Source organism: Lepidochelys kempii, chromosome 8, assembly GCF_965140265.1.
Source record: "Lepidochelys kempii isolate rLepKem1 chromosome 8, rLepKem1.hap2, whole genome shotgun sequence".
NCBI lineage: Eukaryota > Metazoa > Chordata > Testudines > Cheloniidae > Lepidochelys > Lepidochelys kempii.
The window spans coordinates 31,800,679-31,827,618 of NC_133263.1; the positions used below are offsets into that span (position 1 = coordinate 31,800,679).

General features: G+C 42.9%; 1 protein-coding gene across 3 annotated transcripts in view; it reads left to right on the forward strand.

Moving 5' to 3' along the window:
- The first annotated feature begins 208 nt into the window (after positions 1 to 208).
- KCNIP1 (potassium voltage-gated channel interacting protein 1) overlaps positions 209 to 26,940 on the forward strand; it is a 547,511-nt gene continuing 520,779 nt past the window's right edge. For all 3 annotated transcript variants that reach the window (XR_012160271.1, XM_073355980.1, XM_073355981.1), the window contains exon 1: positions 209 to 630. Coding sequence is in view for 2 of the 3 variants with exons in the window: in XM_073355980.1 (XP_073212081.1) it covers positions 570 to 630 (61 nt within the window). In the remaining variant the exon portion in view is untranslated. The remainder of the gene's footprint in view (positions 631 to 26,940) is intronic.

Below are 26,940 nucleotides of genomic sequence, written 5' to 3' on the forward strand. Positions count from 1 at the left end.
ATTAATCATCAGGAGAGTGCATTCCACACAGCTGCAACTTTGACAGCTAGTTCACTATCCATTTTCCACTGAGTAGATTTTCATTCATTGATGATTGGTACAGAGCCCAGATCCCTAGCATCCTCCCAAGACCCTTACTATGTCTACAGAACTGTAGTTTAGTATGCACTGGAAGAGATGCATTGATGCTTTCTCTGTAGACCTACAGGCTGCTGGTTGGAGCCATAAGGGAAAGAGAGGAAGAATTAGCCTGTGTGTTTATGTGGCTGTGCTCCAGTAAATATTTTGATGCATCTGCTGTCAGCTCTGGTCTGAGGGAATCTATCTAGCATTTAAATTTTGATGGGGAGCTGTTTTGAATAATAACAGTGCAGCCGGCTGTGAGTCAGTGCATGTGTGTTGACTGAAAAAAAAAAAAACCCTCAGCTTTCAGCAAGCGTTAAGCTTTGAGCTGCAGTGCTTTGCTTTTACCCTCCTCCTTTCTTTTTTCTTTTTTCCCCAAATAGATTTTGGTTCATTGGGGGCTGGTGGGAGGAACAAAAAAAAAAACCCCTCAAGTTGCTGTTGCAATGGGTGCAGTAATGGGTACATTCTCTTCTCTACAAACCAGACAAAGACGACCCTCAAAAGGTAAGGATTTCCTCTTTGCTTTTTCTGCCTCTTTTGTGTATTTACTAACATCGGGTTTGACAGCAGAGGGGGAAAATCATGAACATGTGCCACTTGAAACCAGCCCATCACTATTTATGTGAGGTCTAATTTACAGAGGAGGATGGGAGTGGGCTGTTAAGGGGCTTGGGGGGTTACATGGGCAAGATAGTATTTGCTCTAGGTATTTTGGGGGGGAAAGAGGGTGCCTGATACACCTTCTGAAATAAGGCAATCCTTCACACAGATGTGTACGGAGTAGAACTCAGCCGTTTCACATGCAGAGCACTTGCAGAAGAGACCTGTTTTCTTCCCAATTCCATGCTTTGTAAATCTACTAGGCAGGGAATCAAATATATACATATGGCAAATTCTTCCAGCTGCCTTGTACTTTCAAAAAAAAGTTACCATCAGAGGGACTGTTGTATTTTTAATAATCCGACTATGAAACATTGCCACAGCATGTTTTATGTTAATTATCTGGAGGGAAAAGATAGAGGATTTCTTCACAAGAAGGGGAAGGAGAAGAGGCTCAGAGCAGAGAAGAAAGCAAGCAGCAATCCAGGGATTTTTAATCCTTAAATCCACATGTCCAGAATCTAAAATGCTGTTTTTTCAGGAACTCAGTAATGTTGAGAGGGTACTTATTTGCTCAGTCTGTGCTCCATTCCTTTCATGGAGTTATTTAAAAAATTCCAGGGTTCTGCTAAACAAAAAGTTGAAAGCACGGAAGGGGGCGGGACTGAAAAATATACAATGTGTATTGTAGAAAGCCTCAAACTTTAGGGAGTCTTTTTGCTATTGGAATATAGTTCAGAGCTGAAGCACTGCAATTAATAGTCCATCAGCATTTCTAGGGTAAATCTGAACTTCCACTGGATTTGTAGCTCAGCCCTGATGTATGCTTGGAGTGGAAGTTGACATACAATTTCCTAGCTTTGATCATGAGGCAAAATAAAAAAAATACTTAGAACAAATCAAATGGGTTTTATCAAGCTATCACTGTAAAGGGATATGGGGGTGAGGAGAGGTAGGGTGCAGAGGGTTTGGGAGTGGATTGGAGTGGGAGGTGATCATTTTAAGTTTGCAAACAAATGTAAAATTGTAGAACCGTTTCTTGTACAAGACAGCTAAATGGACTTTGGCGCTATTGACTAGACAGAGTCAATCATCACTTTTACTAAGCGCCTGTGGATGGATTGCATCTCCTTTGTCTTTGCTATTGATAATGAGGCCATAATTGTATAGCATCTAGATGTTGAGTCACACATCTAAACCTCTGGAGTCAATATGTGTTTAGGCACAGCAAGATACAGATGTACCGAACATGCTGTGTTGAGTATACCAACTTCTATGACAACATGGCCTTCTTAGCCATTTTCCAGCTGCACCTATTTGCGTCTGAATCTGAATCTTCCGTGCAGTGTAAGATATCACTTAGGACACAAACAAGGCTCCACCACCCCTGTGTTTCAGGCTGTTTGCCAGAATGGTTACCTTGTTGTGTTTCTATAACTTAAATTTATCCCAAGGAAAGGTGCTTGGTGTATCGCTCAACCCCCAACCAGTGGGCTGCTTTTCATTGGGTCCATGCCTTTTGACCTGTCCAGCTTGGGTAGCCCTACCAGGAGTTAAAACTCCTGCTTGCATAGCTCTCTGGTCACTAGGACACAAAAGACTTCCTGCCACATCAAGGTGCAGTCGCCAGGGAAGGAATTTGTATCTAAATATAGGTAATTTGTTGCTGAATCTATATGTTCCTTATGACAGCTTGTGGTTGGCTTTTCTCTAGTGGGTGGCTAGAAATTGCTTGTTGTTTGAATTCATCATCAGTAAAAATCCAGCATCTGGTCACATACAATAACATTTACAATGGAACTCAGTCTTACTGATATCTGCTGGAAGTGATCCTTTAGCGATATGTACCAAAACCTGCTTTCATAGAGCCATTTCTGATTTGGTGCCAATGTGTTCTCCTCTTGCTTTCACTGGTAAGCGTGGCACCCAGTTGTAAAGAGCGGGTCAGAAGTAATTCCTTTTAATTTTCTTGACTATTTTCAAAGCCAGCATAGAATTTCACACCTTTAAGTTTCTGGGTACCACTCAGCTGCAGGTAGAGAACAATGCAGCCTGTGGGACTGCTAATTGCAGCTGATTATAATAACCTGATGGACAGAGCCAGTTCAGACAGTCCTGCCAAACTGGTAGCTGCAGGATCCCCCAGCTCACTGAGGACTACATTAGGGACAACTAGAATGGACAGTGCGATGTTTGTAATTCCCAAATCTGTGCTAGATGGTGCTGTAGGCTGTCCCCACTAAGCGCATTAAGTTGTCGGAGTGTGTCGGAGCCTAGTACCGAGGCTAGCTTTGATTTTCGGAGTGTTGCACTGTGGGTAGCTATCCCACAGTTCCCGCAGTCTCTGCTGCCCATTGGAATTCTGGGCTGAGCTCCCAATGCCTGATGGGGTAAAAACATTGTCATGGGTGGTTTGGGGTACATGTCATCAGTCCCCCCCCTCCCTCTGTGGAAGCAATGGCAGACAATAGTTTCATGTCTTTTTTTCTGTGCGGGCGCCATACTGCTTTCAGCAGACGGTGCAGTAGGTCTGCAAACCATCGTTGTCATCCATCGCTTCCGCTGGTGGACTCACAGGGCTGCTTCCGCTGAAACTCTGCTCAGCTGCTCTTGTCTTGCCATACCACAGCAAGTGTGCAGTCCGCTCAGCTGTTGTGTCCTGGCAGCAAAATTGGTCATCCAACCACAGCTTCCCCTGGAACTCTGCTCTCCTGCAGATGCCATACCATGACAAGCATGGAGCCAGCTAAGATCATGACTGCAGTTATGAGTATTGTAAACACCTCACGCATTATCAAACAGTATATGCAGAACCAGAACCTGCAAAAGCAGGCAAGGAGGCGATGGCAGCACGGTGATGAGAGTGATGAGGACATGGACACAGACTTCTCTCAAAGTACGGGCCCCAGCAATTTGGCCATCCCGGTGGCAATGGGGCAGGTTCATGCCGTGGAACACTGATTCTGGGCCTGGGAAACAAGCACAGACTGGTGGGAAGGCATAGTGTTGCAGGTCTAGGATGATTCCCAGTGGCTGCAAAACTTTTGCATGCATAAGGGCACTTTCATGGAACTTTGACTTGCTTTCCCCTGCCCTGAAGCACAAGAATACCAAGATGAGAGCATCCCTCACAGTTCACAAGTGAGTGGCGTTAGCCCTCTGGAAGCTTGCAACGCCAGACAGCTACCAGTCCATCGGGAATCAATTTGGAATGGGCAAATCTACTGTGGGGTCTGCTGTGATCCAAGTAGCCAACGCAATCACTGAACTGCTGCTATCAAGGGTAGTAACTCTGGGAAATGTACAGGTCATAGTGGATGGCTTTGCTGCAATGGGATTCCCTAACTGTGGTGGGGCCATAGACGGAATGCAGATCCATATCTTGGGACCAGATTACCAAGGCAGCCAGTACATAAACCGCAAGGGGTACTTTTCAGTGGTGCTGCAAGCATTGGTGGATCACAAGGGACGTTTCACCAACATCAACATGGGATGGCCAGGAAAGGTACATGACGCTCGCATCTTCAGGAACTCTAGTCTGTATGAACAGCTGCAGCAAGGAACTTACTTTCCAGACCAGAAAATAACCCTTGGGGATGTTAAATGCCTATAGTTATCCTTGGGGACCCAGCCTACCCCTTAATGCCATGGCTCATGAAGCCATACACAGGCATCTTGGACAGTAGTAAGGAGCAGTTCAACTATAGGCTGAGCAAGTGCAGAACGGTGGTAGAATGTGCATTTGGACGTTTAAAAGCGTGCTGGTGCAGTTTACTGACTCAGCGAAACCAATATTCCCATTGTTATTACTGCTTGCTGTGTGCTCAACGATATCTGTGAGAGTAAGGGGGAGACGTTTATGGCGGGGTGGGAAGTTGAGGCAAATTGCCGGGCCGCTGATTACATGCAGCCAGACACCAGGGCGGTTAGAAGAGCACAGGAGGGCGCGCTGCGCATCAGAGAAGCTTTGAAAACCAGTTTCATGGCTGACCAGGCTACTGTGTGACAGTTCTGTTTTTCTCCTTGATGAAAACTCGCCCCCTTGGTTCACTCTACTTCCCTGTAAGCCAACCGCCCTCCCCTCCCCCCTTTGATCACCACTTGCAGAGGCAATAAAGTATTGTTGTTTCAAAATCATGCATTCTTTATTAATTCATCACACAAATAGGGGGATAACTGCCTAGGTAGTCCGGAAGGGGTGGGGGGAGGAGTGAAGCACCAGGTGGGGTAGGGGAGGAGGGAAAGACAAGGCCACACTGCACTTCAAAACTTATTGAATGCCTGCCTTCTGTTGCTTGGACAGTCCTCTGGGGTGGAGCGGTTGGGTGCCCACAGCACCCACCCCCACCGCGTTCTTGGGCATCTGGGTGAGGAGGCTATGCAACTTAGGGACGAGGGTGGTTGGTTACATGGAGGCTGCAGTGGCGGTCTGTGCCTTTCCTGCACCTCAACCATATGCCAGAGCATATCAGTTTGATCCTCCAGTAGCCTCAGCATTGCATCCTGCCTCCTTTCATCACGCTGCTGCCACCTCTCCTGTTGTTCCAGCCATCTATCCTCTTGCTCGTCCCTCATGTCCTCGCGTTCATTTTGTGCTTTCCTGGACTCTGCCATTGTCTGCCTCCAGGCATTCTGCTGGGCTCTTTCAGTTTGGGTGGACTGCATGAGCTCAGAGAACACTTCATCGCGAGTGCAGTTTTTTTTGCCTTCTTATCTGTGCTAGCCTCTGGGATGGAGATGCTAGTTGCAGCGTTGAAATATTTGCAGCTGCGGGAGGAAAAAAAGGGATTAAAATTGAAAAAGACACATTGGCCATTTAAAAGGAGGGGCTGACGTTTTTGGGTTAACGTGCAGCACAAACCCAACTTAACCCCCCACACACACACCCAATTCTCTGGGATGATCGTTTCACCCCTCCCCCCACTGCGTGGCTAACAGTGGGGATGATTTCTTTTCAGCCACAGGCAAACAGCCCAGCAGGAATGGCCGCCTCTGATGTCCCCTTAATAAAATTCCCCTATTTCATCCAGGTGACCATGAATGATATCACTCTCCTGAGGATAACACAGAGAGATAAAGAATGGATGTTGCTTAAATGCCAGTAAACACCGGGACCACACACTGCCATGTTTTCTTATGCAATGATTCCAGACTACGTGCTACTTGCCTGCCATGGTAAAGTGTCCTACCATGGAGGACGCAATAAGGCTGCCCTATCCAGAAACCTTTTGCAAAGGCTTTGGGAATACCTCCAGGACAGCTTCACTGAGATGTCCCTGGAGGATTTCTGCCCCATCCCCAGACACGTTAACAGACTTTTCCAGTAGCTGTACTGGCCACGAATGCATCCCAAGTCTTCAGGGCAAATTAATCATTAAACATGCTTGCTTTTAAACCATGTATAATATTTACAAAGGTACACCCACCAGAGGTCTTCTCCGCCTTAAAGGTCCGGGAGCCTAGGTTGGGAGGGTATTGGCTCCAGGGTGATAAACAGTTCCTGGCTGTCAGGGAGAATGGTTTCTCCGCTTGCCTGGTGTTATCTTCAACCTCCCCCTCCTCATCATCTTCCTCATCCCTATTGTGTGAGACTCCCTTGCAGGAGTCCACGTACAGGTGTGGGGTAGTTGTAGTGGCACCCCCTACATGCAGCTCATTGCATAGAGAATGCAGCTCATCATAGAAGCAGCATGTCTGGGGCTCTGACCCCGAGCGAGCGTTTGCCTCTTGGGTTTTTTGGTAGGCTTGCCTGAGCTCCTTAAGTTTCACTGCGGGTCCCTGTGATAGCCCCTGTCCTTCATGCCCTTGGAGATTTTTTTTCAAATATTTTGGCATTTCGTCCTTTGGAACGGAGTTCTGATAGCACGGATTTGTCTCCCCATACAGTGATCAGATCCAGTACCTCCCGTTCGGTCCATGCTGGAGCTCTTTTGCAATTTTTTTTTGGGTGGGGGACTCCATGGTCATCTCTGCTGATGAGCTCTGCATGGTCACACCACGGTGGCCAAATAGGAAATGAAATTCAAAAGTTTGCAGGGCTTTTCCTGTCTATCTGGCCAGTGCATCCGAACTGAGAGTGCTGTCCAGAGCAGTCACAATGGAGCACTGTGGGATTGCTCCTGGAGGCCAATACCATCAAATTACGTCCACACTAACCCAAATTCGATCCCGGCAATATCGCTTTCAGTGCTAATCCCCGCATTGTGGAGGAGTACAGAAATTGATTTTAATAGCCCATTAAGTCGACAAAAATGGCTTCGTTGTGTGGTCAAATCGATCTAACACTGCTAAATTTGACCTAAACCCATAGTGTAGACCAGGGCTAAGAGGAAGGCATAATTCTTGTTACTTTCGTTCCCCTATCTCAAACACACATGCCCGTAATGCACCATCCTCAGATGTTTCTTCCTGACCCCAGCAGGTGATCGACCATTGCCCTGAAGCATAAGGATTGATAATTCTTAGGCATGGTCTACACTTAAAAGTTAAATCAACATAGCTACGGTGTGTGTGTGTGTGAGTGTGTGAGTGAGAGAGAGAGAGAGAGAGAGAGAAAACCACACCCCTGAGCACCTAACGGGGTTGACCTAATGCCCAGTGTACACTCAGCTATGTCAATGGAAGAATGCTTTGGTCAGCGTAGATACTGCTGCTTGGGGAGGTGGTGTTCCAACAGAAAACACTTCTATCAGTGTAGGTTGTGTTTATGCTATCTGCTTATGCTACAGAGAGAGAGAGAGCTGTGCTAGTAGAGACTCCATGGATCATACCCTTAGATTTCTGTCCATATTAGTATAGCGGCGGAAGTTTTTTCTGTTCACATAAGCAGTGAAACTTATGGCTATTGCCTCAATAACATCGTGTGGTACTGTGTTTGTACATTTCATTAGAAATTGTTTTCTTGGATCTCCTCAATTTGCTGCCTTTTAATGTATTGGCCTTTCAGGATTCTGCGTCATGAATGTATGCATGAAGCTTTGGAAACTGAAGTGATTTTTATGGGCCTTCCCATCACATTGCACAGGTTCTGTTGCATAGAAGCAAGCAGAAAATATTAGAGGGACAGTTTCAGATTGATTTTTGGTTATGTGATTTTTTTTTAAATAATTCACTGATTTAAAAAATTGAGCAGATGACAACATAGTAAAAAAAAATTAAACACCCTAAAGATGAAAGGGTTTTTCTGCTGTGTGATACTTATGATCTTTTGGGGGTCTGCGAGCTGTATTACGCTTCTTCCTCCCTCATTCCTCACTTCTGTGCATCTGCCTGCTGCCTCTTTGGTTTCAGCTGAGATGCTGCTGCCATTACTGGCAAAATCTCCTGCAAAGCCCGAGGAAGTGTACAGGGGAGCTGCCCCCAAATTAGCGAGAGGATTTGGTAGTATGCTAGTGAATGAGACAGAAAGTGCAGCTGTTGACCAACTCATTATACACAAAAAGAAAAGGAGGACTTGTGGCACCTTAGAGACTAACCAATTTATTTGAGCATAAGCTTTCGTGAGCTACAGTTCACTTCATCGAATGCATTCAGTGAAGTGAGCTGTAGCTGTAGCTCACGAAAGCTTATGCTCAAATAAATTGGTTAGTCTCTAAGGTGCCACAAGTCCTCCTTTTCTTTTTGCAAATACAGACTTACAGGGCTGCTACTCTGAAACCTGTCATTATACACAAAGGGGTTGAGTTTGCTGAGAGCTAGGCATGTTGCATGCTGTGCTCTTTTGAAATTCTTGCTTCAAGTGACACAGTGGGAGCTAGCATGGGAATTCTGAACCCTTCTGACACTAGAATGCCAAGAGTAAAGAATCTAAAAGAAGAGAGAAATATGTGTAATCTTCCAGTTAATTACCTGATGTGTTACTTGAAACAATAGTATCTACATTATGAGATGTACATGTGACTGTCAAATTGATGGTATGCCTTTATATCAATCCCTAAGCAAATATAAAAAAAATTGATAAGCCAGTTTAAAAAATTAAAAAATTTTACTTTATTTATAAATTATTACTAATTACTATTATTAATTATTAATTATTATTATTAATTATTATTAATTAGTAATTATTATTAATTACTTTATTTAATTTAATAAAAGTATTAAAAATAAGATAAAGTACATAATACCCAACATGAATGTATTCCATGTAGAGATAGGGAGGGAATAGTTTTTTTCATCCCACAAAAATTTGAGATTTCAGAATTTTTCCTGTCCCAAATTAAGACACAAAGTCAAAATCTCAAACTTTTGCAAGTGGAAAATTAACAAAGAATAAGCTCAAGTCAATTGAAACATTTTATTTAGATATTTTTGAAGCGTTTCATTTTTATTTTGACCATTTTTATTCTAATTAGTTTCACATTTCTAAAGTAAGTTATTTCAAATCAGAAAAAAAACAGATTGATTTTTCAGTTCAAAAATATCAGCCCAGGATGTTTTGACAATTTTTTGAAACCATTTTCAAGTCTAAAATTGACCTTTGCCTGCAAAAAGTTTTGGTTTTCACAAATCAACATTTTGACAAAAAAGTTTTGTCAAAAATTTTCCAACCACCTCTGTCTTCATGTGTTTTGAACAATCAGCGCGCACACAGCACACACGCATGCTAAGACTTTTCACGCTTTTGCCACATCTGGTAACGAGGGAATCAACCCTTTCATTCTTGACATGGTGCTAGTCAACCTAACAGATTGCTAAAATTTCATCTAGCATTGGGAGGGAAGGTAGTAAAATGAAAAGTTCATCCAAGTTTCACAATCAGTCATTGTGTAATGTGCAACAGAAGTGTTGACATTCCCATCTGTGGGTGAAGTCAGTTACATTATAACAGAAAGATGGGTGGAACGCTCTCAGCCTAACAATCCACTAAATTTCTCCCCCTGGGGTTTTCATACCAACACATGTGAAATGCAAATTCAAATATTCTCTGCAGCTTTCTTTTTCTCAGTCCTTGAATCTTCTCATTGGCTTTATCTGGAATTATAAGCCCTGGTTCTAATATCACTTAATGTTAGACTATGTAAAGTCACCAGGAGTTGAGAATCTGAAACCAGTGAATGGGACTAACCCAGACTTTGTACCAAAGTCATGTATTTTTCTCCAACACAAAGGTTTTATTGGCATTATTTGGGATGCTTGTATTTCTGGGTATGTCTACATTGCCATCAAACAACAGATTATGAGCTAAACAATCAGTCAAGTTTTTTCCCCACTATAAGTAGGGCTGGTAGAAATATTGTCCCCCCCCCAAAAAAATTGATTTAGATATTTCACCATGGTGCTACATGGGAGCTGTAATTCAAGTGCCTTATGAACCCATTTTCCTCTATGAGCAGGGCTTCTCAACCAGACTACAGGTCCCCATATGCACTGAGGCCATGGGATCCCTGTGATGTGCTGCCTCCCTACCCTAAGAGACAAGTCCAGGGTCATTGTAGGAGAGGCAATCCAACCAGAGAGGCCAACGCATAGAAGAGAATGAGAACATGAGGCTGTTGAACTACAGTTCTCATAAGGCACTTCAGTGACATTTCTGAACTGAAATCTTGTGGGTGTTTTACCAAATTATTTCAATACTTGAGTTTTTGGGCTGAGGAGTCAAACATTTTCCTGGAGGTGGGGTGGGTGGAACATTTTCCAACCAACTCTAATTATAAGCCTGATTTTAAAATAACTGCCCAACTGCTCCAAAACCTAAACTACGCCACTTTTTCAGAGTAGAGAGATGAGCCAAAAAATCTAGAGAGGTTGATCCAGGAATTCCAAATTTGTGGTGTTCTGTTGGCACTTATCAGAAGTTGTGTATTTGGGGTTGTGCTAACAGGTGTATTGAAAAGGTCACCATATATTTATATAAAATAAATAATTAATAATACAATAAATAAACTGTTACACAAGACGTGGTGGTATGATCATTCATAATATAAATGATCAGATTATGAGTGGCTATCAGAGCTGCTGTGAAAATTTAAATGAAAACAAAATTGACAAAAGTGAAAAATTTCAAAAAATGTTGCTTTCCTTCCTGCAATTTTCTGAGCAACTTGGGGCAGATAAAAAAGGGGCAGTGAATGGGGACAGGAGAATGAAGGCATGAAGGTTGGTGCAAGGATCTGGGGGAGGAATGAGGTTTTTTTGTGCCGATTAAATTGAGAGCTTCAGTTTGCTGGGTTGGCAATGAGTGAAGAAAGCTTATGTGAGAGTGGGTAAGTGTACTATTGTGTTAGTATTACAGGCTGGGAGTGTTCTTCAGTGAACCAACCTGTGTAAGGAGTTGTTGAGTCTGCTGGAAAACCTTAACTGTCTTCTGCTGCCTCAGAGACAGGTAGCTCATTACAGATGTAAGTGAGGTGGGAGTGACTCTAAACAATGCGTAGATCTAGGGTGTGGGCTGAGCAGTCCTAAGGGAAGACCCCTAGGAGCAGTCAAGCCGAGGTAGTAGGTTTGAACTAAACTTTGTTAACAAAGACATTAACAAGATAATGAGGCCAAACCCCAGGTAGTGGAGTTGTAACCGACCGCTATTTTATCTACCAGGAGTAGATATCTATTAAGTTTAGCTCTTTAGGGCTATATGTAACAGTTGTAATTCTGCTAGTTTTCATACACTCACTTTCATCAGTACTTATTTTTGTCATTTTCAGATATGACTTGCTAAAGCTTCATATCCCAGTAACTAATTTGAAATTGCACTGAGTTTCTATAGATGGACACATGAACAGACTGTGCTCCATAAAGGTCAAAATATAGCCACAGGACATTTTATTTTATGGTTGAAACCAGCTAATGTAGGAGATGATTATAATGATACATTTTGTACTATTAAAGATAGGTTTCCAGGAAACCTGAAAGATGTCTGCGTAACACTACTGGAAGGTACTTAGTGGAAATAAAGATAAGGTCACCTTTCATAAGAGTAGAAAAAAACAGGGGGAAAAAAAAAAGATTGGTAGTGACAGTTAGTTGCTTTTAATGCTCTGATAGGCTGGAAAATGTATTCTATCAATTTTACGTGCACAAAAATATGGATGTGATAAACAGCATGCACAAAATTTGGGCATTTAGGGTTTGCATCTACAGTTTGAGAAGTCCTACACACTGGGGGTCACATTTTGCCTTCAATCCTGTACACCTGCAGCATCTATTTGTATCGGTTGGAATAGCACATTACCTACAACACGGCCACATTTGGACCTATATGTTCAAAAGCATTTTTTCTCTCATTCCAATGTACAGTGTATATCACTAAGCCCTTCAGTGCCCTGAGATTTTGATTATCACCCAGAACTCTAGACAAAACTCCTGACTTACATTATTCAGCCTGATATGCTGTAGTTAGTTCTCTTTATGATCTGCACAAAGTGCTCCTAGGGACGACAGCTGTTAACTGACTGAAAAATGTAGTGAACCAAAGTGGGAATGGAAGAGGATGGCAATTTTCCCATGGGGAATCTGACAGCCTCTTTCTTGCTGCGCAGGTGAGGGTCTTGGCCCAGTAGAGAGCACTGGCCTTTGTATGCATTCTTCACCTGTTCAGTTAAAAGGACTCATACATTATCATGGAACCAAGAAGCAGCACATGAAACAGAAAAATTAAGCAAGAACCTTCAGTATTAGGACAGAAAACAGTTGGTGTCTGCTAATCCTAAAGAATGGCTGGAACTGAATCTACACCTAATTTACATACTTCACCATTAGCTCTGACAAACCTGTGGGTACCAGAGCCCCTAGGATTTAGGGCTGTATATTTTGAGCTTAACTTTTTTAGCACTGGGTCCTTCTCTATGTAGTATTTCCACTAGTTTATTGACTTTATTTCCAGTGTTGTGCATGTGGAATAACCGTGACTGCTTGATGGTGAACTGGCTATTTGTGAGTGGGACTACCCAGTTTGCATGCACGATTGCACAAAATTGTACACATGCATTTTTGTAAAAGAAAATCAACCATCAAATGTTCAATTACTGTTTGCACTGCAAGCAATCTAACCTGTACTCACAGCAATTCCATTGCCTGGATGAGAAGCCAAGCAGAAACGAACCTTAGAGGGCTGTGCTTTTCATTTCCACAACTTTGGGGCATTAAAGGGGCTATTTTCAGTAAGGGGTTAACCAATTTGGAGCCCTGTATTTGGAATGACTGAAGAAATTATAGCTGAACTGCTGTACTATCATTTCTAATAATTTCCACCACGGATCACTGCACTGCACATGGCTCACCACAGCCCTCCAAGAAAGGAAATTGGCAAAGAAACAGATTTTTTTCTGGTCAGGAGATCGCATCTGGGAGATGCCTTCAGCTATAACACTTAACACTACTTCATTTGCGTCTTTTTTTAACTGAGGCTGTCTCTCCACTCTCTCTCTCCTGACTATAGATATATTTAATATATCCGAAGTTCAAAAGTTCTTACCCTGTAGGAAATACTGTAGGCATAGAGTCGCTTTCCTTCCCAGGCTGTTTTTTTTTTTTTTAAATATTAATTTATTTATTTTATTTTATTCGGAGATGGGCAAAGGAAAAACCCTACAATGGTTTTAAATGTCATGCATGATTTAGTTCACATCGAGACTTTAAGTCAGCACTGCTGTAGTATCTCTTGGACTGCCTGAGTTCTACTGCTAATGTACTAGACTTTTGTAAAAATGTGGTCACTAAACCTAAAACCCACCCACAATTTGCCTGTTTTAAGTTTACTGCAAACTTGAAACTCCACCTCCACTTCAAAGTTCATCTCAGTTTAGTATATTTGGAACAAAGAAGGTGCCAGACAGACATGATGCCTTTGGCTCTTCAGAACTATGGGGAAGCACTTGAATATCTGACGTGATCCATGACTGGCTTCATTTAGAATTATGCTTGCAAACTAGTGGTGGTGAGGATTTTAATGTAAATCAAGGTCTCTCAAATAACCTCATGTTGATCAAAACTGAAGAAAAGGTTCCCAAAGCCATTGTGATTTAAAACTGCCAAATTTAACACGGCTGTGAACACCAAACCCGATGCTTGTATCTAGTGGCCCTGATCCCTTGAAATGCTCACCAGAGCATATGATCAGCCCCCCTGTGTTCAGTTTATAAGCCTGAGTTATATGTAAAAATAGCCAAGCATGTATGCAAATTGGAGTGCAGGTGCCTTTGCATATCTGGTAATATTTCCTACAGGAGAACTGTACATTTCAAATCCTATTTAATTCCTATAGGAAAGAACAAAATAAACCAAGAGCAGACCTTTGATCATGTTCCTATATTTAAGTTCATCTGTACAAAAATGCAAAAAATTGAGCTCAGTTATTTAATGGCTGCACTTCTACAGTATGATGTATGAATGCAAAGCAATCTGTTTTGAAGTCCTCAATTTTCCTCTGAATCAAACAAGAGAAGAAGGATGAGTTTACCATTAAGGCCCCGAATGGGACTGAAGAGAACTGGATTCATTTTGTGGCTCTGCCAAAGACTTCCCGTGAAAACTTGGGCAAGACACTAAATCTTTCTTTGCCTTAGTTCCCACTTGAAAAATATTTAGTTTCTTCCAGCCTTTTTCTTTTCCATTCAGATTGTAAGCTTTTCAGGGCAAAGTAGTCTTGCTATTGGTTTGTACAGCACCCAGCACAAAGTGTCTCTGATATTAACTGGGGCCTCCAGGTCCTACTTGATACCAAGCATCATGCATGTGAACTTTTGTTTGGGAAATGTCAATATTTTCTAAATGACCTTTTGGCCTAAAGTTTAACATGCTTCAAAGAGCCTACCACTAGCTGTGATGCAGAACCTGCAGTGATGCAAAGTGAGAATCAACTAACCACTGAAAAAACATAAGAACGGCCACACTGGGTCAGACCACAGGTCCATCTAGCCCCATATCCTGCCTTCCAGCAATGGCCAATGCCAAGTGCCCCAGAGGGAATGAACACAACAGGTAATCATCAAGTGATCCATTCATAAAGCAATTTAGCATAGTGTAAACTGCATCTAAAACCCAAAGTTAATAGAAAAATCTCTTTCCAGGTCTGCGAATTTCAGATTCTCTGCGAATAACACATTTGTTAACTGAATATATATGTCAGTGAGAGCGCCACACATTTGATTTGTATTTCACGGTCCATGTAAATCTGGAAAGACTGTTAAATATGTCTCTCTCAATCCCATGATGCATGCTTTCATTCTAGACATTCCGGAAAATTGAGCAAAATGTTTTTACCTTCTGTTTTTATTTTCATGTAAATACATTTGTGTGGCACATACAGAGGGTGCCAGCATAAAGCTAGTGTTTGGATTCTTTGGCAGGATCAGGTAGTTTAAAAGGATGGGTCCTAAAAATTAATAAGGATCTATGAGGAATTAAAAGGAATTTAGAAGAACAATTACTCAGATTTTAAGTTGCTGGAAGTAAGTGTGGTCTCAGCATTATTTAAAGATAAAATTTCACCTGCTTCTCAATTACAAAGATATTTGTTGGACTAAAAGAGAAAATGGAGCTGTTTACAAAATGCAGATACAACTGAGGGTGTTTCATGTATTTCCATTAGATCATCTAGTCTCACCTCCTGTACTACATAGACCCTTAAATTTCACCCAGTTGCCCCTATGTTGAGCCCAGTAATGTGTGTTTGACTGAAGCATAACATCCAGAAAGACACCCAGTCTTGATCTGAAGACATGAATACATGGAGAATCCATGACTTCCCTTAGTAGTTTGTTCAAATGGTTAATTACCCTAACTGTTAAAAACATGTGCCTTATTTCCAGGTTGCATTTCTGTATGTTAATAAGTCTTAGCTATTGTTACCTATCAGCTCTGTGTTCTTGGGGAATCAGGGCACAGTATCCAGCCTGTCTGACTCATGAAAGACCTTCTCAACTCCACCCCCGCAGCCTCTGCTTGAACCAAAGCTGATCAGAAGAAAGACTTACAAAAAGCAATGAAAAGGCAGTGGAAGACATACTTAAACCCCTCAGGGCAAGGGTGACAGGATTAAGGAAACTTCCCTAGCCTCATTTGCATCAAAGATGGGACAGGAAGGCATCTCCATTAGCATACAGAATGGAGAACAGAGATTCCAAGGCAAGAACCACACTGAACTCTGGGACGAGAAAAGTAGGAAAGCACTGCATGATGGGGAATCTCTGCTCCAGATCTGAATGAACCCACACCTGCACACACCCATCTTAGTAGTTATTCGACCAATTCTAATAATAAATCCTTTATTGGTATCCAAAATAGTGAAGCTGCCTAATTGCATTGTGAGCTCCTTTGAAGGAACACTGCCTATAGCCAGGAATGATCAGTTTCTATTGTCTAACCTGAACAAAACAACTTTGATATAGTCCCTTGAGCCATCAGTTTACCCATAAACAAATTTAGTGTTCTCCCTTGAACAATTGATTTTTTTTCCTACAAAAACCCCTACCCACGCTCAAATAAGTATTCTGATGCCTGGATCCAAATCTACATCAGTTCTATTGGGACTTCATCTTCTGTTGACTGATCATGCTAGGGGCTCTGCCTGTCTCCAGCACTCTGGACCATCAGCTACCACCACCACCTGGGAACGCTGATCGATTCAACATTCATGGAGTGGTGAGAGCCCAGCTCTCCCTCGGTATAGCCTTCTGATCCTGACTTGTGTGATTAGTTATAGTTTTCTAAACCTGACTTTTGTAATCAAATTTAAGTTAGATTTAATATTATAACAGTTTTGTTTGTTTGGCTGCTCTTGTACGGATATTACTTCGCAATAAATAACTTTCATAGTTAAACTGGTTGCCTCTCTCTCTCTCTCTCTCTCTCTGCAGCAACACTCCTCGTACCTAAGCTAAAGATCCCAGCAGCACCCCAAAATCCCTTGGGGTTTGCTCATCAAGTGGGTTACTACCAGAACAATTGTAATGTGAAAGTGGGGATAGGGACAAGCTGAACCTGTGGCATAGGAGAGTGGCAGCTTGGAAATGCTGCTCGACCCAGCCAGCTGAGCCCAGGGGCATATAAGGGTGACAGCTTGGAAGTGCTGATTAACTCGGTCCTCTCAGATGTGCTCTATTAATGTGTGTGTGTGTTCGTTCATCTGATTCTGGGGCTGGAAGAACCCAGCCCTGGGGAACCTAGGTCCTGCAGAAAATTTTCATTGGAAGGGAACTTGCAGAAAGGAGAAGTAGAGCTCCATATGAGAACACAAGTGACACAAGCAGTACACTGATAGAATTACAGAACCCGCCCCCCCCCAGAAGAGTAACCCTAATAAATAACCATACCCCCAAAGTAATGGGCAACTCTGGTAATACTATGTACCATATACTGGTGTGGGGATTATCACATTAGAAGTGGAGAGGTATCTGTACACAGTTTTGAGTGCACAACCGGCCAAGGTACTAAAGTGAGGAGACCTGTATAAATAAGCACTTAGATTGGTTGCATGTGGATATTGAAGACATATGTATTTATGAACAAACATGCAGATAAAGAAATTGAACTGCAGTATTTTCAGGGGCACTGGGTGCTTACGCTGGACGTCAACATGAATTGATTGCTTTGTTTTGCAATGCTCTAGTTTATTGTCCCTCACTCAACATGGACAAAAACGCAACATTTGACAATCCAGCCCAGAAAAATCTCCTTGCTTTGTAACTGAAGCACATGCAGTTTTGCCAGCTCGAGGTTCTCTCTCCAGTCGCACAAGATTTGATCTTTTCTTTAAGCCCCAGCTCCTGGAGTCATGCAAATACAGGAAAATCTGAGCTTTCATTTACATAATAATTAACTATCTAGCCTTTGTGTTTGTGGAGAAAATTTTCAAAACACAAACCGTAAAGACTCAAAACCTAATAGGAATAAGAACAGAAATAATAACAGGAACCCACATTTTAGTACAGTTTAAAGATCTCAGATTTCAGGAAGGCCCTACTCTCAATTTTTGAAGGCTAGAGGATAGCAGCACTGTCTATGCAGCTCTCTACCCTGATTGCCTTTCTGATAGTTCTATTTATTCTAATAATCTTACACTGCTATGTCCCAGTGAGAGAGAAAACAGATTAATTTACTAATTTAAGGCAATTTTCTCCCCTAGGTGGCAATAACCTACTTAGTTTCCACTCATCTAAGTGCGTTTGCACTCCTGCAGCTTCCTCCTCATCTTTCTGTTGGGGTGTGGAGAAGGTGTCATCTCCCCCTCCTCCTCCTTTCCTGCATGACAAGATGTTTATCCTCAATATCCTGCTGCTCCACCAGAGGGCAGGTGCTTCCACTTAGCAGTTACTTGCTTGGTCATTCACTTCCCTGAAGCTTTTGTCAGCATGCATCTGGATAGAGCTGCTCCACCAGACACTCTGTCCTAGAAATCCCCAAAAAGTGGATGGCTGTGTAAGACAGACTGGGAAAGCCGCATAAGTCGTAAACCTGGGCACAGGGGCATTTCTGGAGCAAAGCAGAATTGTCCCCCAGCAGTTTTGCATTGCTTCAATGGCTATGCAAGAGGATATGCATGTTAGAACAAGCCTCAGAGCTGTTTTAGCCTGCACTGGGGATCACAGCAGCCCCTGGAACCCCTGAAATGAGGAGTCAGAGGCTTCCTGCCTTGTAATTTGCAAAACTGTCTCCTACATTTCGTTAGAGAAGCCGGTGTAGCGTGGCCAGCTGCTTCCCCCACAATCCTTCCCCTTTACCCACCCTGGGATTGGGAAGTTTGAAGAGCTCCAAATAAGGGGGCTCAGGGGAAAAGAGAACATGCCATGGAGGCCATGTTCCATTTGTCATCTTGGATTCGCTAGTATAGACAGCGTTCTGCTTGCATTAGTGTAAGGAAACAGTGGAACCTGCAACGGTGGCACAATGACAATCAGTGGGACACAATAATACCAGGGTACAAAATATATAGGAATGACAGAGTGGGCTGTGCAGGTGTGAGTGTGTCACTATATGTGAAAGAAAGAGTCCAATATAGTAAAAATCTTAAATGACTCAAACTGTACCACAGAATCTCTATAGATAGAAATTCCATGCTTAAATAATAAGAGTATAGCAGTAGAAATATACCCCCGACCCTCTGGGTCTGGATGGTGGTGATGATGAAATGCTCAGGGAGATTACAGAGGCTATCAAAATAGAAAGCTCAGTAATAATGGAGGATTTCAGCTATCCCCATATTGACTGGGTACATGTCAGCTCAGGATGGGTTGCAGAGAGAAAATTTCTAGACACCATCAATGACTGCTTCATGGAGCAGCTAGTCTTGGAATCCGCAAAGGGAGGGGCATTTCTTGATTTTGTCCTAAGTGGCGCACAGGATCTGGTCCAAGAGACGATTATCGCTGAAATGCTCAGTAATAGTGACCATAACGTAATTAGATTTAATATCATTGGGGGTGGGGGAATAGCATTTAACTTCAAAATGGGGAACTACACAAAAATGAGGAAGCTAATTAAACAGAAATGAAAAGGAACTGTCACAAGAGTGAAATGCCGGCAATTTCCATAGAAACTTAACCCCCCCACACCATAATAGATGCTAAAATTAAATATATAAACCAAATAAAAACAGTATTAAGAGGACCAAAAATGTGTCACCAGAGCTAAACAACCTAAAAGAGTCAGTTAGAGGCAAAAAGGCATCCTTTAACAATTGGAAGTCAAATCCTACTGAGGATATAAGCATAAACTCTGGCAAGTCAAGTGTAAAAGTATAATTAGGCAGGCCAAAAAAGAATTTGAAGAGCAACTAGCAAAAGATACAAAACCTAATAGAAAAAAAAATAAGTACATCAGAACTAGGAAGCCTGCCAAACAATCAGTTGGGCCACTGGATGATAGAGGAGCTAAAGGAGCACTCAAGGAAGACAAGGCTGTTGTGGAGAAGGTAAATGAATTCCTGTGTCTGTCTTCACTGCAGAGGATATGAAGGAGATCCCCACACCTGAGTCATTCTTTTTAGGTGACAGATCTGAGGAGGTGTCCCAGATTGAGGTATCAGCAGAGGAATCTTTGGAGCAAATTGATAAATTAAACAGTAATAATTCACCAGGGCCAAATGGTATTCTGAAGGAACTCCGCTATGAAATTGCAGAACTACTAACTGTGGTATGTAACCTATCACATAAATCAGCTTCTGTACCAAATGACTGGAGGATAGGTAATGTGATGCCAATTTTTAAAAAAGGCTCCAGAAGTGATCGTGGAAATTACAGTGTGATAAGCCTAACTTCAATACCAAGCAAATTGATTGAAACTATAGTAAAGAAAAGAATAATCAGGCACATAGAGGAACACAATGTTTTTGGGAAGAGTCAATATGGCTTTTGTAAAGGGAAATCATGCCTCACCAATCTATTAGAATCTTTTGATGGGTTCAACAAGAATGTGGACAAGGGAGATCCAGTGGATATAATGTACTTGGACTTTCAGGAAGTCTTTAACAAGGTCCCTCACCAAAGGTTTTTAAGCAAGTAAGCAGTCATGGGATAAGAGGGAAGGTTCTCCCAGGGATCAATAACTGGTTCAAAGAGGGGAGACAAAAGGTTGGAATAAGTGGTCAGTTTTCAGAATGGTGAGAGGTAAATAATAGGTTTCCCCAAGACTCTGTACTGGGACCGGTGCAGTTCAACATATTAATAAATAATCTGGAAAAATGGGAAACAGTGAGGTAGCAAAGTTTGCAGATGATAGAAAATTACTCCTAGGTAAGTCCCAGACAGCCTGTGAAGAGTTACAAAGGGATCTCACAAAACTGAGTGACGGGGCAACAAAATGATAGATGAAATTCTGGGCTGATAAACAAAAAGTAATGCACATTGAAAAACATAATCCCAACTATACATACAAAATGATGGGGTCTAAATTAGCTGTTACCACTCAAGAAAGATCTTGGAGTCATTGTAGATAGTTCTCTGAAAACATCCACTCAATGTGCAGCGGCAGTCAAAAAAGCTGACAGACTGTTAGGAACCATTAGGAAAGTGATAGATACTAAGACAGAAAATATCATAATGCCACTATATAAAGCCATGGTATGCCCACACCTTAAATATTGTGTGCAGTTCTGGTTGCCTCATCTCAAAAAAAGATACATTAGAATTGGAAAGGGTTCAGAGAAGGGCAACAAAAATAATTAGGGATATGGAACTGCTTCCATATCAGGAGACATTAAAAAGACTGGGATTATTCAGCTTGGAAAAGAGATAACAAAGGGAAGATATGACAGAGGTCTATACAGTCATGACTGGTGTGGAGAAAATGAATAGGGAAGTGTTATTTACCCTTCAGATAACACAAGAACCAGGGGTCACCCAATGAAATTAATAGACAGCAGGTTTAAAACAAACAAAAGGAAGTACTTCACACAATGCACAGTCAACCAGTGGAACTCACTGCTGGGCATGTTGTGACAGCCAAAAGTATAACTGGATTCAAAAAATAATTAGATAAGTTCATGGAAGATAGGTCCATCAATGGCTATTAGCCAGGATGGATCACTTGACAAATTGTCCTGTTCTGTTCATTCCCTTTGAAACATCTGGCACTGGCCTCTGTAGAGAGGCAGAATACTCAACTAGATGGACCATTGCTCTGACCCAGTATGGCTGTTCTTATGTTCTTAACCTTGTTTAGCAGAAAATTAGAATTAATATTGCACCTTGCTAGGAATTTTTCCATTGTCTTCTTCTTGAGTCACAGTAAGACTACCCAAGGAATGGTTGGCTGAGGGGATTGGAAGTGGGATATAAAGCAGCTCAGCCCAGGTAATTTGTTCCTTCAAGTATGTGGTTGAGCCATTGGCTGGACAGTGAGAGAGGAGCTTCTACGGCTCCTGAGAATGCTGTCCTAGTTCTATGGCTGGAACTGTAGATATCTGGTGCCAGGGCGGCCCATCTAAGAGCCTTCACAAGCATTATTGTGCAAGAATAGCAGTCACAATCAAACTCATGGATTTAGTATTTTTAACTATTAGGGCTGGTCAAAGAATAAGAATTTTCTGGAAAAAATGGGAAATTCTGAAAGTAAAAAAATCATGGAAATTGATTTTTCATTTAAAAACAAAAATATTTTCTGATTTTGTGTAAAATCAGAAAGTAGAGATTTGGTTTCTTTCCTCCATTCCTTTCCCATTTTTCTTCCCCTTGTGTGTTCCTTGGAAAAAAGAGAAATGAAAGGTAAGGAAAGACCAAGCAAAATGTCTCATTTCAAATAGAATCCAAATATCATGCTGATGAAAAATTGCAAACAATAGAAACCTTTTCCTCAAAAGTTCCAAAGTTGTTCAAAAAGACATTCTTCATCCACAAAGACGGACACAGAACTCTGACCAGCCCTACTGAACATACTTATATGGTAAATAACATTGTGTTCTGTAGGGTTATCAGCAAGGCTATTCGGTGATCCAAAATCCCATGAGACCTAAACACAGCTGGTTGGGAGATGAATACAGTTTCATCCTTAAATATAATTTTTCTACAGCTGCAGGCATAAATCAGATCCTCTGTTGTTTTAACAGAGTTTCTGAGTCTGCAATGTACTTGTGCTGTACAGAGTCATTTCAACAACTGTAGGGACCAGCTCTCAACATAGTTCCATATCTGCTGTGACTCTCATTTTCAGTGGGAGGTTTATGGCTAACAGCGTCTTCTCTTCTGGAAAACAACCACAAAATGTAGTATTTTAATTTAATTACTGAATATATCATAGCAGCTCTGTTGTCAGATGCAGGGTTTGGGATCTTTGCTGCAGAGTACTGTGAGGGAGCCAACCTAGCAAATAATTAATATATAATTGAAAGCCAAGCACAGGATCAAAGCTATCAAATCAACTTGGAGTCAATATTTAGGACCAGGTTACCTGATGCAGGATTAATGGGTAAAAATTCTACCTCCTCTATGAAAGGGAATTGATGATTTGGGCGTTGCTTCTCCAGGAAGATCAGAGGACTTGGTCACCAAACCCTGCAAATCCACTGGGATCCATGTAGGTCTTGTGCTGAAGGCTCATTTCAGCAAAGCCTCTGGAGTCACACTTACTAGGGCTGCTTTTCCACTGACTCGCTGCAGAGCACTTTGAAGGCAGAAGTGTTCCACTGGGTAGGGTCACTCTTCACTTCTATGGAATACTGGGCATCCCCTCCTCAAGCTGACTCTCTCACACTCAGCTCCAGTGGTACTGTGCCTTCCCCCACTCCCCTACTCAATATGTGTCTCAGTTAGTGGGCTGATTGGCTCTCTGGGTCTATTCAGGTCTCAGGTCTCAAGCCATTGCTGCTTCCAGGATGGAATCATGTGATTCTCCCACTCACAGATTGTGCTGGGCTTCAGTTCCTGTGGGTCAACTTTCAGAGTAGCAGCCGTGTGGGTCAACTGCGAGTTACCCCAGCCTGATTTTTCTTCTGTGCCTGCCGGCTTGTCCCCTCCTGCAACAATGACAGTGGCAGCCACTTACCAGGCATCCGTCACGACACACACTATTATTCATTTAGCGCAACGGCATTTCAGAGAAAACAGATCTTAAAACAATCAGCAGCCTATAGGCATGTCTAGCTTATCCAGTGTCTAACCATCCACCTAGTCCATGGGGACCCTGTAGCTCTAAATTCCTATAGAATCCACATCAGAACCTTCCTGTGCCTCTTCGAGTTTGTCCCCTTAACTCACAGGCCATTCCCAGGAATCAGTCCCTTTTTAACTCTAACTCTTTGATCTGGTAACTCCCAGCTTCAGCAGCATGAAACTTGCAAATTGTTGGAGGCAGGGGGTAGGATCCTCAGAGCTAATAGTTTTCCCCCATTGTCTTTCAAGTATGCGGCAGGATATCCTTTCTCTAGCCATTGTGTTGCTTTCCTGAACATTCCACTAACCCCACCATACACTAATCTATCTCAATAACTAGTTTACAGTACTACATATCAGCAATCACAGATTGTTACGTAGCCGCTCCATGATCATCACAATAGAGAAGAAGACTTAAGGATGTATGGGCACAATGTCAAAGTGTAGTGGGGATGGGAGGGGAGCTTTGAAACTCATTCCTTTGCAGATCTGAGCTCCAGGTGAACAAACGTTCAGGATCAAACCATTTCACGCACTAGGGCCTCCATTCAGCAGAGCACTTGCTTTACATTAAACATGTGCTCATGTGTTTCCATTGTACTCAAAGGGACTCTTTCCATCTGCTTCAGTGAGCTTTGGATTAAGCCCTAACAGTTCTTTTATAAAAGAATCACTCTAAAGTTATTAACTCAGTAGCAGTGGAAAGTGATCCCTGTATGGCAGTGGTTCTCAAAGCCGGTCTGCCGCTTGTTCAGGGAAAGCCCCTGACGGTTCGCCGCTCCAGGCCAATGGGGGCTGCGGGAAGCAGCGTGGGCCAAGAGACGTGCTGGCCACCCTACCCACAGCCCCCATTGGCCTGGAGCGGTGAACCGCGGATTGGCCAAACCTGCGAACGCGGCAGGTAAACAAACCGGTCCGGCCCACCAGGGGCTTTCCCTGAACAAGCGGCGGACAGGCTTTGAGAACCACTGCTGTATGGTATATTTACTTGGACTTATCCTTACCATTCATATTTATTTCTACTTAGAAGATCCTCGTGTTATGTGTGAAGGAAAGAAATTCCATACTTTCTAAGGCTATGTCTACACTGCGCACCTGACAGGGGCATAGCCGTGCCTGTACAGCTATACCATCGTAAAGTACACAGTGGAGAGAGCTCTCCCGCCAGCAAAAAATAAAACCACTCTCAACGAGGGGCGGTAGCTTTGTTGTAGGGAGAGCATCTCCTGCCGACGAAGCGCTGTCCACACCAGCACTTTTCATATGTAAAACTTTTGTCAGTCAGGGGTGTGTGTTTTTTACACCCCTCACTGACAAAAGTTTTCCAGACAAAAGTGCAGTGTAGACATAGCCTTAGTGAATGGAAAAGCAGCTACAGGTGTAGATTGAACTACTCTATCTGAGCTTCCTTATGCATCCTCATTAGAACCCCTTCCCATTAATTCTTTGCATCAGAGTAATCCCTAGGGGCCCCACTCAAGGATCAAGGCCCCATCATACTTTGCAAAGTTCACACATAATAGATAGTCTGTCCTGAAGACCTTCCAATCTGTTACATGATAAGAGCCAACAAATGGGGAAAACGAATGGTAGTAGGAAGCAGTGGGAAACTCTCAATAATGTAATAAGCAGTTGTCTTCTGCTGTAGCTTACTCCACTTTTCATGGCTTCATGATTAACTGCAGCAATTAGAGATGGAAAAGGGCCATTAAAACAGCTCACCTAGTCAATCCCCAGCCCAGCGCTGCATTATTCCCTACAGCTTAAATGCATCAGTTATGGGTCATTGGTAGTCTGTGGAGCATGGGCTAGTCACATGGTGCTGTGCCACTTATTTTTATCAGTTACGTTGACTTAAAAGGCAGCTAAATAGATGTTAATTGCTGTTGTTGCTTCTGGGCTATTTGTTCACCAGGGGGAGAGGAGGTGGTCCTGGCAAGCAGCTGTAAGAGAAAAAAAATTCCATAGTATGAATCTCTGCCCTACCACATGAACATAACTATTTTATGCAGTCCCATTTGAAATTACTCAAGCAATAAAGGCTTCCCTTAGGAGTTAGTTCAGCTCTCTAGTCTCCCTCCCTTGATTGGAAATGGCTCCTGATAAAATATTCCCTTGCTTGGTTACCTAACCATATTTCTACAGTCTAGTTAAGAAACACTAAACCCTATGGGTTGTTTTTTTTTCAGGCTATCTAAGGGACAGTCAGTGTCTTAGATACTGCCTGCCTGGACTGGCAACCCACATTAGTTTTTTTCCTAGGGTTTCCATGAATACACCTCTAGTCCTACAGCTCAGTTCCCTCTTCCCAAATAGCTACTCCCCTCCCCTAAAATCAGGGTGGAGTTAGGGAGCCACCCTTATGTTGTGCTTCCTAAGGCTGGGTCAGGCTGCTGAGAGGATCACCCCTTCTGAGTGTGCTCCAGCCTCTGTACTTAGAATCATAGAATCATAGAATATCAGGGTTGGAAGGGACCTCAGGAGGTCATCTAATCCAACCCCCTGCTCAAAGCAGGACCAATCCCCAATTAAGGAATCCAGAGTGAGACCAGGGATACAAAGTTTAAACTACAACTCTCTTTATTAGTTAAATGACAGGATGGCTCCTGCAGACTCTTAAGCATGCAGACCCTGAGTGCCTGCATTAGGTGGGAGACCCCTCACTAGGCAGCCATTCATCTGGTTTTAAACTGGACACTTCTGCTTTTGTAATGTTTGTCCCCCATCCAGGACTGAGAGAAAACCGGACATGGTTTTGTCCAGTATCAGACAGGGGGATGTCATAATGGAGAGCTCACTGCTCCCCCCCACCAATGTGACCTCACACACACCGTGTATGCAAGCTCACACAGGCAGGGGCAGGGCAGCACTCTCTTCAAAATGGCTCCCCCCGTGCAGTATTACCTCACACCATGCTAGTGGGGGCGAGGTCACACCATTCTCGGAAGTATTGGCATGTCCGGTATTCTGGGAACATGCCAGTGGCCTCCCTAAGCCTCACTCTGTGACTCCCCATAAGGACGCCACATGACTTATTTTAAAGAATTTGTACCACAGTGTCCTGCACCTACCACAAGAAGGCAGTGAGAATCAGTTAGGGTCTCCCTGCAGGGTTCCAAAACCTGCTAACAGGGTGGAACAACACAAGAGTCCTGCCACCGCATGCCATTTCTTATTGGTTTGTTTAGTCTTTTTGCTGCATGAACGCCATTGCCCTTCTGTGCCCTGCACTCTCTGCATGGTGGTGAGTGTATTTAAACTATTCTGGTTCTCAGCTTTGTGCTCTGAAACGTTACTCACACAGCTGGACGTAAGAGCATTTGCAACCTCAATCCCTCCCCTTGCCCCAAGCCCTGAGTGAATCAGAAACTAACACTTGTTGAGGGAGGGATGCTTCCCAACGGTTGGACCCTGGGATAATACTTGAGTCATTAACACCACATATTTCCCAATCTTGCTGCTATCTGAGGCAAAAAGAAGAGATGCACTCAGCAGGGGTCACTGACCGACAAAAGCAGCAGCCCAAGTAGTTTAATCCTGCCTCTGCTTTGGTGAACGCCCAGGGCCACATCTCACAAAAGCTAGGTTTTTACGCAGCAGAGAGTAGTCCAGGGCTAATAAATGTGTATCGGTTCAGGAAATTAATAAAATTCTCATAGACCAGCTCCAGAGCACCTATGCTTTGGCCAGGGCTGGG